General features: G+C 39.3%; 1 protein-coding gene across 7 annotated transcripts in view; it reads right to left on the bottom strand.

The window, feature by feature from the left end:
- Window positions 1-228: 228 nt before the first annotated feature.
- kdm4c (lysine (K)-specific demethylase 4C) overlaps window positions 229-19,886 on the bottom strand; it is a 42,704-nt gene continuing 23,046 nt past the window's right edge. For 3 of the 7 annotated variants that reach the window (XM_049571048.1, XM_049571044.1, XM_049571046.1), the window contains exons 14-22: window positions 19,073-19,316; window positions 17,233-17,309; window positions 15,909-15,964; window positions 15,635-15,743; window positions 6,963-7,157; window positions 5,979-6,149; window positions 3,283-3,402; window positions 1,245-1,337; window positions 229-1,094 (exon numbers count right to left, since the gene is read on the bottom strand). In XM_049571048.1, coding sequence (XP_049427005.1) covers window positions 927-1,094; window positions 1,245-1,337; window positions 3,283-3,402; window positions 5,979-6,149; window positions 6,963-7,157; window positions 15,635-15,743; window positions 15,909-15,964; window positions 17,233-17,309; window positions 19,073-19,316 — 1,233 coding nt within the window. In that variant the 3' untranslated portion in view covers window positions 229-926. The remainder of the gene's footprint in view (window positions 1,095-1,244; window positions 1,338-3,282; window positions 3,403-5,978; window positions 6,150-6,962; window positions 7,158-15,634; window positions 15,744-15,908; window positions 15,965-17,232; window positions 17,310-19,072; window positions 19,317-19,886) is intronic. The other 4 variants (XM_049571049.1, XM_049571047.1, XM_049571050.1 and 1 more) reach the window with 4 other exon arrangements.

The raw sequence follows: 19,886 nt of genomic DNA, 5'->3' as shown, positions 1-19,886 counted from the left end.
ATTTAATAAAAAAAAACATATGTAATTTTTTATTGTTTTCCATACAGCAGTTAGCAATAGTTCAACTATAGCAAGCCAAAAATAAATACAAATTTTAAATAATTTCAACAATGTGTTCATTCAACAGAGCAACAGTAGCATTTCACGTTAATAGTGCACAGAATCCAACACAAAGGCATGACTTCCTGTCTGAACCCTTCACCACAGGGTGGGATTTACATGTGGTCATTTTCTTTTTTTTTAAATTCAGCAATGATTCATTTTTATTGTCATATTACACATTTTATAAAACATGCAGAGAGGAAGCCATTGAAGTGTGATTGGACTCTCGCAGGAGCAGTTAGGAGACAATGTTTAACATGCAGGGAGAAACAGTAAGACATGAGGAAAATACTACAAGCAAAGTGCATAAATATTCAAAATCAAAACTTGAAATAACAGACCCCCAAAAAGCTACCATAGGCAAGCTATTTAGAAAAATCTAACCTTTTGAATTTTTCATGTACAAAGAAAAAAGTTTTTTTTGTCATTTATTTCAAAAAAGGGTGATGTGACAAATGTGAGTCACGTTTTATTTTCCCTGACGGATGTGAAAGCACTGGGTTACTGAGGCAACCATGGCCTCTGTTAACCCGTTCTGTAAGAGTGCAGCTGTCCAATTCTTCAGCCTGTCACAATCACCAATCACTGATGTATAATGTACAAGCACACACAAGTTAACGTCCATCTAACGCAATTCAGCCGATCTCTTCTGTCGCTCCCTCTGATCTATTCAAAGTTGTGTCGGCAACAGTTGAGATGGAAGTAGATCCAAAACACTTACACACACGCATACTCACACATCCACTCACACACAAACAGCCTCCCCTCTACATCCACTGTTAAACTCAGTGCATTCATTTGTCATTGATTTCTTCTCCATGACTTCATTTCCCTTTGTGGCTGCGTTGCTCCCATGTGCTTTTGGCAGTTGTACGGAGGCCTGGCAGGGCCACATAGTCTTTCTGGAAGCGTGAATTGGGTGTTCTTTGCCGTTTCCTCTCCCCCTGCGTGGTGAAGAAGGCGTCCTGGAAACGCATGCTTGAGGCCGTGGACTACGCAAATAAACAAGACATGAGAAAACGCTGATAAGTAAACAAGAAAGCATTCCAAGTGGCAAGGGAATATTTTAACTTTGGTGCTGTTAGAAAGTATCAAACTTATGGTTTACAGTTGATGTGTTGCCCAGTAAGTCTAATACTTACAAGTCTACGTTTCACCTTTTTAGGCAGGTCTTCATCTAAAGTATAGACGTCTTCTCTTTTTGCCAGCACCTGTGACCCGTCCTCAAACTCCACCTGAGATGACATGGAAATATTCAGCAGGGATTTACAGTTTTAATTAAATGGAGTGCATTTATCCAAAGCACTGTCCAATGTGCCTCTTTCTCACCAATGCAGACACAATCTTAAACGAACAGTTCATCCCCAAAAATCAAAAACACATTTTTCCTCTTCCCTCTAGATTGTTTTGGTGTGAGTTGCTGAGTGTTGGAGATATCAGCCATAGAGATGTCTGCCTTCTCTCCAATATAATGGAGCTATATGGCACTCGACATGTGGTGCTCATAGAGCCAAAAAAAAAACAAAAAACACCTCAACGGCAATGCGTCTTTCACAAATCACGACCTGGTTACTCAAGATAATCCACAGATTATGAGCAGTTTCATGTAGGAACTATTGTCTTTCTACAAAAGGGGAAGCATGCATCTACCACTAGTTCACCTAGCACCACTGAGCTAGCTAACGTTACAGCTCAGTCAACGAGGAGGCCATAAATGTTTATCTCATGCCGTCACGAGCACGAGCTGCTCATCCATGAGTACATGTGCATACAGTTGGTAGATGTAGTTCGGTAGAAAGAAAATAGTTCCTCCATGAAACTGCTCACAACAAGGTCTGTGGATTATCTTAGTAACCAGATCATGATTTTTGGAAAGAGACATTGCTTTCAGTGAAATGTATTTTTTTTTTTTGGCTCTTTGAGCACCACAAATAGAGTGCCATCTAGTTCTATTATATTCAAGAGAAGGCGGACATCTTTGCGGCCGATATCTCAAACATTCTGTAACTGACACCAAAACAATCTGGAGTGATAAGTAGCGCTACATGTAAGAAGAAAAATACAGATTTTTCATTTTGGGGTGAACTGTCTCTTTAAGGGTAGGATTTCCACCTGGTGCAAACTCCTACATTTAATTTAGATGTTTATTTGCAGTTTATAATCATGGAAAAAAGATGCTAGAATTGACATCACTCAAATATAAAGTAGTAATCTTTGTTTTTGCAAATATAAAAGTATGTTTCAGGTGTTTATCAAGGAAAGAATTTCATCATAAGGTATTTCATCATAAATTACAAAGAAAAACACTTTTCTCTAAAGTCTAAATGATGAAACACAAACAGCTCGGCAGTCACTGTGCAGTGTGATTCATCCTAAAAAGAAGCCACTTTCATGTTACCTCTGCTCTCAAAAACAAATGTTTTCTGCTCAAGATATTCAAGGTTTTGATTGCCATACAGATCTTGAAGTGCAACAGCCTGAAGCTATTTCCTACCTAAACACACCTTGACAATGGAAAGTTCTTGTTCAGCTTTTTTCTAAAATCGGACCCATCTTAAACTGAGTGTGTGCGTCACAGATGCATTTGTGCATAACTAATGGTTGACGCCCAGCTCAACTAAATAAAGCTTTAAGTGGAAGCCGCATGACTTAGCTTGGTGAATATTTCAGTGAGTTTGAATAATGCAGATTGTCACCTCCTTCTCATCCTCCTCTTCTCGCTCTCTCCTTCTCTCTTTTCTCTACCCATCTGCTTCCACTCTGTGTCTGAATAGCTTTTCCTTCCTATATATCTATCTTCTCATCCTCCCATCATCTTCCATCTCATCTCCACCCCTCCTCTTTAGTCACTGTGGCTTCAGCACCTCCCTCAATCTCCATCTCAAGTGTCCTCTTTCTTTTTCTCTCCATCACCCTCTCCGTACATAGACCTGGGGACCCTGACAACGTCAGAGGAGTCACGATGATTCTGGTGTTCAGGGAGTTTAACAAGTTCGCTGCTGTCTCGCTGACGTAACAGCTGAGCTTGCTACTGATTCAACATTCACAAAAAAAGTTTAATCTACGACACCAGGTCATATGTCTCTATTTACTATCATGACTTGTCATGATTGTAGACCACAGTGTGTGTGTGTGTGCGTGTGTGTGTGTGTGTGTGTGTGTGTGTGTGTGTGTCTGTACCTGGTACATGTAGGATACGTTGGATCCTAGGTATTTGGCACCATAGAACAGCCCATCAGGCCACTTCACTTGAACAGCTTCGCCCACTTCAGGAGGACCCAAGTTCATACAATCTCTGCTCTAAAGATAAAAGAGAATAATGGTTGGTCTGTGGAAGAGAGTGTTTCAAAATATCCTCAGAAAGATGAGAAAGTATTTCAGCATGAATGGTTTGAGGTTCCAAAAGAGCTCTTTTCAGTTTAAAGAGGTAAATGTGTTCGGACTGGTTCAGACTTCTATCCTGCTGCTGAATATTGTTAAATAGTTCTGTTATGTAACCCTTATCACCATATTTTCAACACCTTATTTTTTATATCTGCATTGTTAACCATTAGACAAACAATATAACAACATTCCTAACCTTTTTTTTTTTTTTAAAGACTGATGTCGAGCATCTCAGACAGACTGCATACACACTACAACACTGAACAATCTGAGAGGGCTTGCAGCCTTTCTAAAGTGCTCTAAAATGGAGCAAAATTCTTTCACAAAACCATATACATGAGAGTAGGTATTTTTTAAGTAATCCAAAAAGCTTGCTGCTTAAAAGCTACAACCAAAAGTACAATGTCAAATGTGAGCAGTGAATAATGTGCCTACAACATGAATTAGGATATGAAATGTTGAGCAAATATTTGTTGTAGATCCTATCTTGCCCTGATGAACAAAAATAATGTAGCTGGATTTATGATTTTATAATATAAATGCAATTTTATTATTTCTTTAGTGTAATATAAAACATAATAATAGTCTCCAGATAAAAAAAAAAGATTTTTTTTATCTATTTTATTTAATCCCTGTATTTAACATTTTTTTAAAAAGATATACTTTGCAAAATTAATCCCTCTCAAACATCACTTATGACCCACTAGAAGTGTGTAGTGGTGAATGTCTCTGCAGAGACCCTGCCCAGTGCCTATATTTTCTTATTTTCTTCTTATGTTGCTATCTTCAGGACGTATCTTGGCTGCAACCTTCTGAGCAGTGGTGTTTGGCCCCCAGCCAAACACAGTTCGCAGGTTAGGTCGGGACTTTATAAAAAGGTAGCAACCAGGTAGTAGCAGCACACATCTAAGAGGAAGCTATGAAAATGGTGGACATAGTTCCAAAAAACCACAGGTTTAGCAAGGCAAAATGCCAAGCTACGAAAGCCCTAAGGGGCAAGGTGAAAAAAAATTTGGCTGGCAATTTTGGCCATCTCCTACGTACGAGATATTATCTCCCATATTATCTGTTACATACAGGACGTTATCTCCTACATGGGAGACACTATTTCCTACAAAAAGATAATATCTCTTGCATATGAGATAAACCTTCAAGCCTAAGAATGAAGTACAAAGGGCATTAAAAAGTTCAGCCAAATGCAGCATAAACAGAAGATTTTACCATCTTGTAAACTAACTACAAATGTCCACTGATTCATACGCACAAGAACTGCTGGCCCACGTCGTCTAAGTTCCGCATGCATATATGCAGTCTACTCAGTGAGCAAGTGAGCGAGTAAGAGAGGTTGATACCTGTTTTTTTGCACTAACGTTACCAATACAACACCACAATGAATCTACAATGAACACGCCGAGTTTACACAATCATTATTGCAGCACTCTTACAGCAGGAGAGTCATGCAGAAGGCAAAAGACACCACACACACAGCCAAGAGCAAGACAAACTGGTGACCAGTGACACACAAAGTTATATCCTCAAAGAACACTCTGATTAATAACAGATGGGCTGCAGGTGGGTGAAATAATACACCATTAATGAGGAAAATATTAATTACATTCACTAAAATGTGAACATATCAGAAAACAGACCTGCAGTGCTTCTGTCTGCCACTGATGTGTGTCCCCATTAAGAGAGACACTGGCGCATTAACACACAAAGGTGTGCATTTGAAAACAGCAACAGTACTGACAAACTATGATATTAAATCTCTCTGTCACGTTTTATTCTTTCCTGAAGTTTTGAGAAATGCCTCAGCGCCTCGTCGGTCAGGACCTGTAGCTTTTAATTTTACTTGTCTCTCTGCAGTTATTCTGCCTCCTGTATTCTTGGGGCAAAGGAAACTTTTACACTTTGCCCCATGGATACGTGCGATTATGTATCAATAGAAAAAAGCAAAAAGAACAAAATTGTTGAATGTTAATAAGTAAAATGTCCTCACTAATACAGTAACACACAGTTGTGTGGTTGTGTCTGTCACAGCTACTTCTCCTCAACAGTGTTAAGCTCAGCAATTGAGACTTGGTCATTACCATAATCACTTGAACAAATCAATGAATTTCAAGTAATCAAGAGGGGTCATGCCAGTGATTATTTGCTGCTACCATGACAACTAAGCAGTCCCACAATGTTCTATTTTAATTTGAATGGCCTTTTCACAAATCCATGTTGTTTCATGGTAATTGCAAAAGGTTTATAGTAGGAGAAAGACTTAAAAATTACTCTTGATCACATTGGTTTTGCAGTTGCACACCTCACAGTAAGATTAAAGCAAGCTTATATGCAATCCCTCATGCACTGACCATTTGAGAACCAACAATCCTCCTTGAAAAAAACGAAGCTCCTTTCAAATGAGAGGGTTTTCATATCTGCTAGAACCCTGTACAGCTGGGAAGTGACCTCTTGAGTGTGTCTCTAATTAAACATTTTCTCACCACTATATCCTCGGGGTAGGTATCGTTGGAGAAGGAGCCGTCATCGAACATGACCTCGTAGAACACCTGGGAGGTGATCTGGGTGACCTTTGAGCTGTAGTAGCGCAGGTTCTTGTGTTTGGAGATCACAGTCTGGCCCAGTGAGATGGAAGCTTGGCACGCTCGCTGCTTCTGGTATAGACAGAGAGCAGCAATTAAACTACTGTATGACAATTAATACAGGATCATGTCAAACTAAAAGTCCTATGGTGCTACATCATTATATAGAGAGTGATGACCACAGTACAGTTCATTGTAATTGCATTATTAAAGATATGTTTAAATTAAAAAACATCTTCTACCTATATCACATTGCATCTAGCCATGCAGATAGGTTTGTTTTTTGTCTAGGTTTTGGGAAATGTCAGAGATTTCTTCCACCACTCCAATACAGCTTTGAAGAATGACATTTTAAAATTCAACGGCAACATGTCTTTCCAGAAACAGTTTACTCTGGGGAACCCACAGACCTCCCTGTGGACTTTCTTTCTTCTAAAGAAACAGACACTATTTGCATAGCTAGATACCAACAAAGGTGAGTGAACAAATCTTTTATTTTTGTTATTTGGGTGCACTGACCCTTTAAGCAAATAATACCTTTGAAAGATACTTCAGTATTTTCATGCATTCCAAACACAATGCATTTTATATCAGCACATCTTTTCGAAATAAATTCTATCAATATGCATATTTTATATTCCTGCACTAAACCACCACTGCACCGTTAACCTGACTTACATTTATTTAAAAAAAAATGTGACCAACATTCATATGCCCACAAAAGTAACACCAATCATTAGGTGTTCACACTAAAACCAGTTTTCCCTTTTGGTTGTCTATGAATTACTTTAAAAGTCTGATTGTGCACACACATTGCCATGTCCATTCTAACTGAGCACAACCTGGTTCATAACGGCTCCAGGAAACACCTTTCCTAAAACTTACAGCTGACGAACTCCGTGATTGATGTCTATGGCAGGTGATTGACACGACATATGGCCAATCATCAGGCTCCATGATTACACCGGCAGCATGGGCACAGGTCACATGAAAGGAGGTGGGACACCGGCCACATGAGCACTGGATGCAAGCACCTGCCTGCCGCTTCCCCGCGCAGCGCTTACGACAATAGATGCACTTCTGTAAACACAGACCAGAGCAAAACCGTCAATACGAAACTGACTGAAAGGGCCAGCTGCCTCCAAATTCTTTAAGGACAAGGCTGGCTTTATTCTATATTGTTGTTATAAAGGTCTCAGCCACAAGTCCATTATTACAATCTGGAGACACAGAGGTCACGAATTTGTTTTTTGTTGTTGTTTTTTTCTTAAAGCAAAATAATTTCCCTATACAGCTGGGCACTGTAGTTTACATAAGCAGGAGTAAATAGTGCATTTGTTGGGGACTATTTTCAGCTGTGGATTTATACACTTTTTGATTCTCTAGTGCAGTGATTCCCAACAAGGGGTACTTGTACCCTAGGGGATACTTCTACAGTTACCGCAGAGTACATGGAAATATTATGGTCTAGCTCAACTAATTAAAAAATGTTAAATCATGTTTTGATAGGAAAATAAGAAAAATATATAACCATAAGTTGAATCAGCTATAACTTGGTCACAGTGTTCAAGTTACAGCTAAAATTGAAAATGAGTAAAAGGAAGCGTGCAGAGAAGTCTGAACAGTATGCAGCTGCAACAGTTAAAGAAAGGCAATGTGTAAATGCTTAAAAAAGTAGCTAAAAACAATGAGCATTGACTTCAAACAGTAGCTAACTAAACTAATGGATAAATGGTTAAGAGTTAAAATAATGAATATGCAATTGAAACAGTTTGCTAAAAATAATGAATAAATGGTTAAAATACCTTAACGTCTAGCTTCTGCCACTAGTAGTACAAATGTAAACCAAATTAACCTATTAAGCATTGACATTTTATAAAATATTGAGAAAATTGTTGATGAAAGGGTGCTTGAGTTCATCTGATAGGGTGACAGGGGCACGTCTTCAAGAAAAGATTGGGAATCACTGCTCTGGTGACTATTTTACAGCAGCAGGGCGGAGTACGTAGAATTGAAATAAAACAAACTACAGTGTCCATGTACAACTCCGTTCAACATTATAGCTCATTTATGTGTTTTTAATAGTTTCCGTACAACAATGAAGGACTATGGCACAGAGGAATAAGCAATATCTTTGTTGTTCTTGTTAAAATGATCAATTATTTGTTGATTCTGATCTTTTAATGGGATTTGTCAACAATGAGAAAAATATAGGATATCGCCAGCCTCACCCTTTAACACTACAAACACAGTATGTCGTATTAGTGCAATGTTGGTAGGCAAGTTTGCGCAGGAAAAATTAGGATTGTCTACAATTGATTGATTGATTGATTATTTTTATTTACGTGTCATGCACAAAGTGCCCAACCCTCATGGGTTTATAAGACACCAAAAAGAAAGTACAGTTGCAGTGTACATTTTTTTTTCTTCTTCATTTCATACATAATTACAGCCCCTTTTACAGCTCAGACTTTAAACAGAACATTCTGCCTTTTCTCCCACGCTTTGCAAATAAAATCCGCAACAAAAAAGGTTCCCTTTCTAAAACACAACTCAAGTTTCTCATACTCGTCCAGCCAAAAGAAATCAGCATAAATAGAGGACATTTTAATAAAAAGTACATCTCTCAAGTCCTCAGAAACAAAACAGTAAAACAGAAAATGGACCTCACTCTCAATTTCACCAAGCTCACACACCTGACAAAGTCTGTCTTCCTCTGGAATGGCATTAAACCTGCCGGTCTCTAAAGCCAAAGGTAATGTTCCTGAACGTAACTGTGCACATAATGATTTTTGTCTTTTGTTTAAATTATACTTCACATATATTTCAACGTCAGCTGGGATAGGCTCCAGCCCCCCCGTGACCCTCAAGAGGATGAAGCGGTTAGAAGATGAATGACTGAATGAATTAATACATTTCAACATCATAACAGTTTTTTATGAGACAGTAAGTTCGTAATTTTGGTTACCATATATTGACAGACCACTTTTCCTTATACCTGAGAAACATATTATTCTTTAACTCCCGAATATTACTAACCTGTTATGAAAGATAAATGAAAATTCATTCAAATTAAATAAGGATTTCATCTCGTTAGTCCAGGGATGACCATGTAAAATGTCCCAAATAAAAATCTTTTTAGTGAGTCTCTGATCTGACATCCTTACACGTCTATTCCACAGTCAAAGCATTTCACATTTATGTCTGATGTTTGGAGGCTCCCATCCCATATCTCCACAAATAGCTAAAACTATTCATGGCATTCTTTAAACGGTTTTCTCGACCAAAATATCCTTTAATTTTGAACTGCTGTACCTGATTAGTCTGGAGGAACTCAAATGGAGAATATTATTGGTGGCATGTAAGAAATCCTTGACCAAGAAATGGCTGAAAAAAGAAATGCCTGGTACTGATAAATGGATTGACTTGGTTTATAATATCTTTGCAATGGAGAGATTGACTTTCAGTTTGAGAACCTAGAAGGAAATTTTTACTGAGAACTGGACAAAATGGCTGGAATATGTCTCAAACATAAGACCTGCCTTTGTCTGATAAGTATTATAAACACAGTGATGTGACTAGTAGCCCCCCACTAACTCTATATGTATGTCTTATTTCAACATTCTTGATCTGATGATCTATTTATAATCCTCATGTTATGACTTTACATCACTGTAGTTAACATACATTTAGGAAAGTTTGAGGATGTGAAATTCAGTGTGCCAATATTCCAAACTTAGAAAGTGAGCACGAGACCTTCTGTCACATCCTCTCCTTCCAATCTTTGCTGTCACTTTCCATTTCAAACAACATTAAACCAACTGTCTTTGAGTGTGTTTACGAAACTGAGGAAATCCTGACCTTATTCAGTAATGTAGCATTGGAATGAGGTTAAAAAAAAAACAGTAATTTAAAACACTTTGAATACAGGCTCAATGAAAACAGCAGTGAATTAAAGACAAAAGGCCACTCAGTAAATCATCGCTCGGTTGTGCCATGAACCTCTAACATCATTTAAAACCATTATGTGCTCCAAATAAACATATCTGTAAAATCTCCTCAATGCGCTGTTATTGGATACGGTGGTGTAAACAAAACATAGATACGAGAGAATAAAATGAGGCGAGGGAGAGACTCCAGTTTTAACAGTCAACAGAAACATGTTATTTCACCGCTACAATACAAGGAAACCCTCAAATAAGCCCAATCAGATGACATCATCTGAGGTTTCCACAACAAACCATTGCTGCAATGTCTATGCTGTGGTATTTTTCTTCCCCCCATTTGAGGTCTGTGAGCGGTACACAAGTGCACATTGGAGGACGTAATACACATACACACCCTACGCACAAACACTGCCATGCATCCGTGCACAAACAGACTCGCACCTAAAATTTTTAAGACTATCCTTCGGTTTTCTGCACCAAACAGCCCATCAAGTCCATTTCCTCTACTCTGGCATCTCCCCTCTCCTCCTCTCCCACAAATCCTCGGCTCTCCCACTAAAGGGAAAGAATGACGACATCCTCCCATTATAACCCTACTCGCTCCCCATTTCTCTTTCACCCCTTTCGCATCCCTCCCATCTCACTCCATTTCCTCCACTCTCCTCCTAATAAAACATCCATCTACGCTCTCTTTCTCGCTTCGCTTCCCTGCCCTGTCTTCTTCTCTCATGCGGTGCGGTTTCGCATCTCTTTGAAGGTAATTTATTCATTAATCTAATTCCTGGGGATCCATACTGAAATATCCATACATGCTGACAGATAATATGCCTAAAAATAGAAAAACTATGGAGGATATGCGAGTGAGCTCAAGTGGGAATTACCTGGTTTGTAAATATGATATCTAGCCTATAAAAATAGTCTGGTGACAACTGTCATATAAGTATCTTATGATATCTAAAGAGGAACAAGATGTGTCTAAACAGCATGTAAGGGAGTGTGGTGCAATATTAAAAAGGACCTTAAGATAATTTCATTTCCTGGTACATATAATAGGAAATATTAATAGCCCCAGGAAGGAGAGCACAGCAGTTGATAGTTGGATAAGAAGGTGACACTGTGCCAATACAAAACTTTGCTTAAAGTCTCTGTCCTTATCAGCTAAGCCTCTGAAATAAGTGCCCTTTGTTCATTTCTTTGAAAAATCAATAGCTGATCCAATTAGTTAACCTAGGCAGCATTAATTAAATTTAACCTCTACAGCAGGGCTGGCTTCGCCTTTACAATTATCAGCTTAGCCTTCTTAATTCAGATATCAGTTGAGGATCAGGAGGTATTGTGTACCGAGAGAGTCTCGGAGAAGTCCTCTTTCAACCTAAAAGGTAATGGCTAATTTAAAATGGTGATGAAAATACGCAACTTTATCCCTTTTTTTTATTAATGGAGCCTCTATTGCCTCACAGCTCCTCTTTCTGAACTGTGGGACTCTCACTCAGTGCTTTTCTCAGTGACTAACTTGGCCTACATTTCATAAAGCCTTTTCCCATATCTCCTCCATTATGGACAGCAGTGTGCTGATGAACTGGCCTGACTGTCTCGTCCACCTATTGAGGCCAGCATGACAAGATTCTGACTGGCATGCAACACACCCTGTGTGTCTAGAGAGAAATATGTGCGTGTGTGTGTGTGTGTGTGTGTGTGTGTAAAAGAGTATTTATGTACATTTACTGGGTAGAAAAAAACAATTTGTGTAAAAGCATAAAGTAATGCAAATATGTCAACACAAGTTTTATGTTTTAAGCTGTGTGAGTTTGCCTGTGTGTGAGTCTAACCCACTTTCCACCATGCCTGTGCCTTCTCTAGGGGTGTATTTGGGTGCCTGTGTTGAGCCATGCGTTAAGAACATTCCCACAGTAAATTATAAATGTGTATGTGCGTGCGCCTGTGTGCGTGTGATAGTAAATTATGAATGTATCGGGCTGCTGCAGGGGCAATGGGTCCAATGCAAACACGTGGCTCATGGAGCGAACATGCAAATGATGAGGTGGACAAAAGAGAAAGGTATATCATCCATAATCTTATTCAATTTAAATGTCAATTAAAATAAAAATCTGTGTCATCATGACGCAAATGTTTTTTTTGCCTACTCAAGAATGAGTGAAGGGGCTTATTATTTATTCAAGCGTGCTGTGCTGTTTTTCATATTTTACCTTAATTTAGAAACTCAAAGAGTTTGTTTAAAAGAGGCCCATCTGCTTCTACAGAAGCCTGCGCCCGTCCAAAAGTGCTTGTGTCAGCATGTTAATTAGTGAAAAATTGGCAGCAGAAAGTAAAGACTTTGTGTAATCATGAAGTGTGAGGAAAAAAAGATTGCAGTCTTAAGCTCTATTCATGCGGGACTAGTATTACCTAGGGACCTCGTGATTTAGAAACTACTCCTCACCCGTCTGTGTTTCGTGCGGTGCATTCACATGGGTTAAGCGAAGTCTGTATTTTACTTGGATTTATGATGTCAAGGCTCTGCGTAACATCTGTTTCCTGAACAATGAGAGCAGTGGGCTGTCAAAAGAGAGAAAATTTAATACACGTACAATTTGAGATTACACTCTTCTGATGGATTTGAGCTTGCTGCAGTGGGTCTCTATGCAGTGTAGCAAATCAACCTGAACCCAAAATGAAGTCAAAATGTTCATTTATAATTGCCAACGCAGCCTCCATAATTCTTGACTGGGGAAAGGCAGAAAAAAAGGTGTGACAAGAACATTAAACTTTGCAAACAAACAGAAGAATAAAAGATCCCGATTCGCAAGGAGCCAGTGTTATCATATGACCTTCGTGTTTAGCAAAATATGGTTGGTAATTAAAGCCCTATATTTGCAAAGTGCTGATAGGCCTTTGCACACGGGACTGGTGTTACCTGGGAACTTCTAGTAATTGGTAACAATTGCAGAGGATGTCTGTGATCTCAATCCTATGCCAATCTGCCATGTCCATATTTATCAAGTACAAATTCCACCACAAATTACCCACCATATTTCACTAAACACAGAGGTCATGTGATAATATTAGTCTTGTGTGAATCAGCATCTCAGTAATTTGTGGTCAGGTTTTTCTCAAGAATCATTCAAGCTGTGCTGGGAATTATAAATCAAAGCTTGTTTTTTTGGTCTGCTTTATTGACAGTAATAGAGATAGACAGAAAAGCTAAGGGAGAGAGTGGGGATCCCATACAGCAAAGGGCCCAGGCTGGACTCAAACCCTGTCCCCAGTGGTGTCCACTATGCCCAGTGAGCTACCAGTATGCCCATAAATCAAAGTTGGTTAATTCCTAAATCATGCGAGGCCTCCTAGTATTACTTTAAATATATCTTGAGATCAGATACATCCTCCAAAGCTAAGAAACTGTCTATACTTAAATCATGTGCTTTCAGCCGCATTGGAAAGAGTGTAATCTGCGGTGTCAAGCAAAGATTGGCACCGTGACAAACTTAACACAGCCAAAGGAAGGAAGCACCATCTCCTCAAAAGAGAATTGAGATCATAACAAGATCTGGAACATTTTGGCTGTCATCATGGTAATGTCACAGACTTTTTATGAGCGTCCCGCCCTTTCCAGTCTGGACTACAATTTTCATTTTGTTCAGATTTTGGCCCCTGGTTATGGATACTGACACTTTGCGGTCTGCGCTTTCATATCCAAATGAGCTTAATTTCAATGCGGTATGGGCAGATATGAACCATATCCCTGTAAATACCCTGTGGGTAATGTCACTGTGCCCACAAAGTTAATGTCCCATTCAGTGTCAGTGCAGTAGTATCCCTTCTAGTATTTTCGGGTAGGCATTCATGCAGGAACCATGATTGGTTAGTTCCGTTACGGTCAAGTATGACGTTGGTGTTACAACGCTGAAACCTCCATACATTCAGAGAACAGTTTATTAGGGACACCTTTCTTATTCAACTTGATAGTACTGCTTAATAGAGCGCTGCAGGGATGCTGGGTTTTTTTGTAGGCCGACCCAGAAGTTCACATCTCCATGGTTTCCTTGACAAATGCCAAGGGGCTTTTTTTATTCTGGATTATTGCAAAAAATAAAATCAGCTTATGATACTTACATGTGTTGCTCAGCAAGATAATCGCAAATGAACACTACTGTTATGATTTCTTTGAGCGTAAATTCAATCATCAGAAATAAAAAGCTAACATTAGCCTGTAAACCAACTACACTACAGTCTCATGACTTCAACATCACAACTACAAGGCTGTAAAGCCGTGTTCAATGTGATGCTGCTCTGCAGTCTCTTCTAGCCACTCATTAGCAACCTTCTTTTTAAAGATGCGTAAAAGCTTCTAAATTCACAAGTGGGGTATTTACTGATGTATTTTATGCCATAATACAAAACATGAAAGTCTCTTAAGCTTGTGTTAACCACAGGCATTATTTTGGGCATCAAGCCAAGAACCCATTCAAAAAAAAAAACAAAAAACCAATGACCTCGAGATAAGGTAACGGGAATTGCAAAAATGCTAATCTATTGCCACGTTTAAGGACTCGATCTTGCACCACTCTATATTAGGAGGTGTTTCTAGTATTGATTAGAATATCAGTGAGGGTTGGGATTTTCTATTCCTTTATTTGATTGTTGAAAGTAGAGCTATAACAGAAAAATAAAGAGAGGTAACGACATGTAACAAACATCCTCGGCCAAGGATGTTGTGGTTCAAGGCTGCTGGCTTAACCCCTAGGCCACTTCTCTGAGGATTGATTAAATACTAAAAAGACCTTAAAGTATAATGTAACACAGCTGAATAGCACCACAAACGGTGGTCTCTAAAGTGATCATAAAACTGATTCAAGACCTCTCTAAAATGAATTCAACAAAAACTGAACATGAAAACCTTCATGAAGGAATGATTGTGTCTTAATGTCATTGTCGCTCTCAACTCTTTTATTTCCAGCTTTGGACAATTAACTGATAATAATGTAAAGTGTGTTTTAGGGGTTCCCAATCCATGCCCAAATCAATCACATATGCTTCTTTTAAAAGCTGAAGTTTTCATTTACATTTTACATTTACTTATTACTGGAACAATTATGTATGCAGGGAACGGACAGACAGTATTTGTCTTGGTTAGGATGTACCTTTCCAACACTTCGCTATTTGCTGTGCTATCATGGTGCCTGCAGCAGAGAGCTAACTATAGTGGCAACATGTCAGGTCTGCTGAGACACATTCCAGCTCTCTCATTAAGCAAACACACACACACACACACACACACACACACACACACACACACACACACACAAAAATAGATGCACAGATGCATGCACACACAAGTAGACAAACACACAACCACACATGTATAGACAAACACCCACACACAGACAGCCCTACATACACAAACCCCTACTCCCACCCACCAGTGGTTAATTATCTAGCTTTGATTGCGGGCATGTTCGTCTCACATTGTTAATTAGAACTGTGAACACTTCATTAATTAGACCGAGCCAGTCCTCAAGGACCTGGGGAATTCCAGCACTACATCGGTGTGTGTGTGTGTGTGTGTGTGTGTGTGTGTGTGTGTGTGTGTGTGTGTGTGTGCCTTCTCACCAGTTTATATCGCTGCATGGGGATTCTACTGGTGTCAATGGGACTCCTTTTGGCTTCATCGCTGAACCTTGCCTCTGGCAGTGCTACTGCACACATCACGTGGGCCCATCTATATACACAGACACACAAAAAGACACACACACACACACACACACACAGACAAACAAATTAATACATTATGATGATTAAGACGCACAAGACAATTCATTCGTCTGAGCTCTGGAGATCAAAAATGAGTATGCAGAGCTAATAGCAGAACAAAAGCCTGTCTCACTTGTCGTTTTGGGTTTTCTTCAGAGCTCCACCTCTGAGGTTACACAGACAGCATTCCTGTGAAAACAAAAAAAAAAAGAGATGAATAAGAGAGAAGGAAGATATTTTCTTCCACTTACCAATATCCTTACACATGCTTACATCTAACACCTGCATAGAGCAACTGCATTGTGTGTGGCATTCGGTCAAATCTCCTGAGCTGTCTTATGTTAAAAAGGCAGCATCATTTTTAGCACAAAAACATGCTTCCAATATGATGCAGTTAAAGAACTGCACCTTTAACTTTAATCTGTTCCAGTGTGTTCTCCTCCTCAGTAAATCAGGATAATGCACACAACAAGACGATACCACAAAGTAGCTGACAAATAGCAGCATCTTCTTTTTTTAGGGGAACAGTGAGGCATAAATCATATTTAGTCATCTATCAAACCTATATTTGATAAAATAACGTTGACTCCAAACTACAGATTTATTGAAAAGAATGAGATTTCCAATTGGATCTTGCAAGGATCTGTCTTCGTCAGGTCAAAAATTTGACTAGGACCAAAACATTTTTCTTCTAAATAAATTTATACTTTTGAGTCATTTTGCAAGTGTTGCTCTTTTTTTTAACCGTGCTGCTTTAAACCTACAAGTAATGTGTGTATAATTACACTCCTTTCAAAACAAACTTTGTCAAAAAAGTTGAAAGATACTTTAGTAACTTTTAAATAAAAAACTTTTTGTCATACTTACTGAAACTGTCACAACATCCACACAACAGTACGTGAGACAGCCTGTGAAAAAAATCATGTACCTCCTACTTGTAGTGCTTCTAATGGCGTTTATTAGAGTCTATGGAGGCTGAAGGAAATCAACCTCCATCTGAATCAAGATTCTGTTACTGCATTGCCTATTTTTCACCTCAGATGTTTTCAGAAACATATTTTAGTGTACTGTCACACGACAAAAATTAAAATGTTTCCTCTGACCGGTGAGTGGTGCTTTGTTTTGGCTTGATTGTTTCCAATATGGTGGCCAGGTCACAAACTTTCTCATTTTACAGCTCAACAGTACACTAAAATATGTTTCTGAAACCCTTTAAGACAAGGAACAGGCAATTAAGTAACAATCTTGATTCATATTTGATCAGCGTTGCCTGGTATGACAGCAATTCACGATTATGAACATGAATGACAGCTGTGTTAAGGACTCCTCGGCTCTGAGTTTCTTACAGTCGCGTGTGGATATAGTGACAATATCAGCAAATATGACAAAAAGTTGTTAAGTTACCAACCACATCTTTATAGAAAAGTGACATCACACAAGGATTAATATGGTCTTACTGCTGTAAAGCTTCCTTCCGTACAGCGATCACACGACCACTGTTCACTGACGTCATCTGCAGCAACACCATAGCAACCTAAAGAAGGAGGTGACTGATGAAATTTAGAGACTAAGATATAACTATGTAAAATTCAAAATCTTTACACTCACTCAAATTCTGCTAAACAGCTTTACTTTAACCTTTTTCAATGAATCATTCACAGAAAACTGCAGACTTGACAGCAAATGGTAAGTCTATAATCGGTTATAAAGAACAGAATAAAATGCCACGTCCACTTTGTTTCCACAGACTTTCAACAGAAAGATGGTATTGTTTCATGCAGACTGCTGCAGTATTGCAGACTAAGTGGAAAAGGAGAGCCCTATGGTATGTGTGTCTGTGTATGTGTGTGAGGGAACGGTTGTGGTTGAGCAAGAAATGTAGACAACAAGAGGAAGAAGTACATTCATGCGACTTTGTTTATAAATGCATCTGTTTGTGTGTTCATCTGTGCATCAAAGAGCGCTTTGTACGACAGCCAGACTTGCACTGGCGTGACGGCATGCTTTCGTTTCAGACACTTGTGCAGCTAGCCCTTTGTAACCCAGATGACATGGCTGACAGTCACCGCAAAACATAAACAGTAGAATGAAACAGCCACTTTGTTGTGAGTAAATACTGTTTTGCTTAGTATTGGTCTGTGTCCTTGGTGCGGTAGAACAGCAGAAATGTTTTAGAAAAATATAAATGCTGGTGGCCTCCAATAGAAACAAATATTTTGAATTTAAAAGTAAGACAAATGTGATTCCTCTCAAAGCTGACAGCTGCTTAAAATCCATTCCTAGAGGTTTTAGACACATAAGCTGGGGGGAATTTTTATTTGTAAGAAACACTTAAAGTCTGTATGTGTGTGCATGTCTCCGTTCTTTTCCCCCACTATCCATCACCAAACCAAATATAAAATCCAAGCTCACCTCTCTTTCCTTTCCCAAGTTCAAATAACAGTGCGGGGGGAAAGCAGCATCAACTTGTACTTATTGTTGGTTCTCGAAACCAAACTTGTGGCTTTTTCATCAGTGTCAGATGACATACACTTCAGCTCCTACTCCCACCCTGCTGTACCTCCACACTCTCACACAAAGCAAGTAAATGCATGTGTAGTACATACGGTGTGCAGCAGTTAAACACACACACACAGCACATACATAACACCTAGACTCTCCAGAGTAAAAAATGAGGTGGGATCAACACTAGTGGCAGGAAAGTATGAGGGATTGAAACTGACTTAAGGAGAAGCAATGTCATTTTAAAGCTGTGGATTTGGGACAGTGTGTGAGACTTTCATAAAGTGTGTGTCTGCGTGTGTACAGCTCAAGATACTGGCAAAATGTGTATGGATTGGGAAAGAGATCTCGGGCTGTTAAAGTGTGTGAACGAGGGATTAAGATAATGTACAGCGTATCGCGTCTGTGTGTCCAGTGGAACAGAAAGGCTCTGGGGGTTTTTAAAGAGTGCGTGTGTGAGGCCTTGTTGCACTGGCTTGGGGCTTTTGGACAGGAAGTATGTGTGGTGAAGACAGAGGATTCACCCTCATTCGGCTGACGAGGGAAATAAAATACTCCAAACCACAGAAAGGGGGGGAGGAAGGGAAACAGAGAGGGGGTGGAACATTGAGACAGAGTCAGTGCTCAACCCCACTGACCCTCGCACAATGACATCAGAAAAACAAGCACAACATTTAGAAACAAACAATGTGGCTTGGTGAGGTAGGAGGTAAATAGATGCTTCCAGTATCAACCTTAGGACGCAACATGCTCTCTCTCTCACACACACACTTCTCTTTCCTTGTGCGTACATACTTGCATGGACTTGCAGGCAGCAGCCCTCGCAGTAGAGCAGAGGGGAGGTGCCATCTTCCTGCAGGAGAGGGTTAGTGGGAGTGGGGGGGTAGTTCTGCTCCCGGAAAGAAAAGCAGATCTCTGGTACCAGGGGCTTGGTCCTTCTCAGACCTTTACAGGGACGTGTGAGGCCCTCCATCAGAGATGAGGATGTGGAGGTGTCCTTAGCTACGATAGGCGTGTTGTCCTCTGCTTTGTCTTCAGCCTAGATAAAAGAATGTCATTGTCATGTTTTTCTTGAGAATTTCTTAATATCAAAGAAGGAGGCAGATAATAAAATATTTCCCCTCTTTACTAGTAATTAAAGTGGACAACCGTCACTGGATGGCAATTTAGCCCGTGGCAAATTACAGGAGCTGGGTCTGTAATAAGACAATGATAAGCTGCAGGAAAACCATGTGACGTTCATCACCAGCGGGCTTAGTATTATTTTCAATGCTACTATTATTCACTGGTAATTACTGAGCTATAATTTCATTATTTACTCAGACGGTTGCAAACTACTTAAATGTCTCTTTTCATGGCTATGTTTTCACAGAGAGCACAAAGAGCCTGATATTTTCAACAGAGTTGTACAGAATATATCTCTGCACATCATGACAGGCTATAACATTACATTACAACAGCTCATTTGATTAGCTAGCAGGGTTTTTATTTTCTCTAACATTGTATGAGTTGATTGATGGTACAAAGTGATCTATCAGGTTAACAAAATAACTTTATTTTTGTTGTCACACTGTGCACTGAGCTGATGAAACTGTGTTGGTACAGTAGC

This window comes from Epinephelus fuscoguttatus, linkage group LG3, assembly GCF_011397635.1.
Source record: "Epinephelus fuscoguttatus linkage group LG3, E.fuscoguttatus.final_Chr_v1".
In the NCBI taxonomy this organism is placed as follows: domain Eukaryota; kingdom Metazoa; phylum Chordata; class Actinopteri; order Perciformes; family Serranidae; genus Epinephelus; species Epinephelus fuscoguttatus.
The sequence above is the reverse complement of the archived record's forward strand: the minus strand, read 5'-3'. Positions and strand labels throughout refer to the sequence as shown.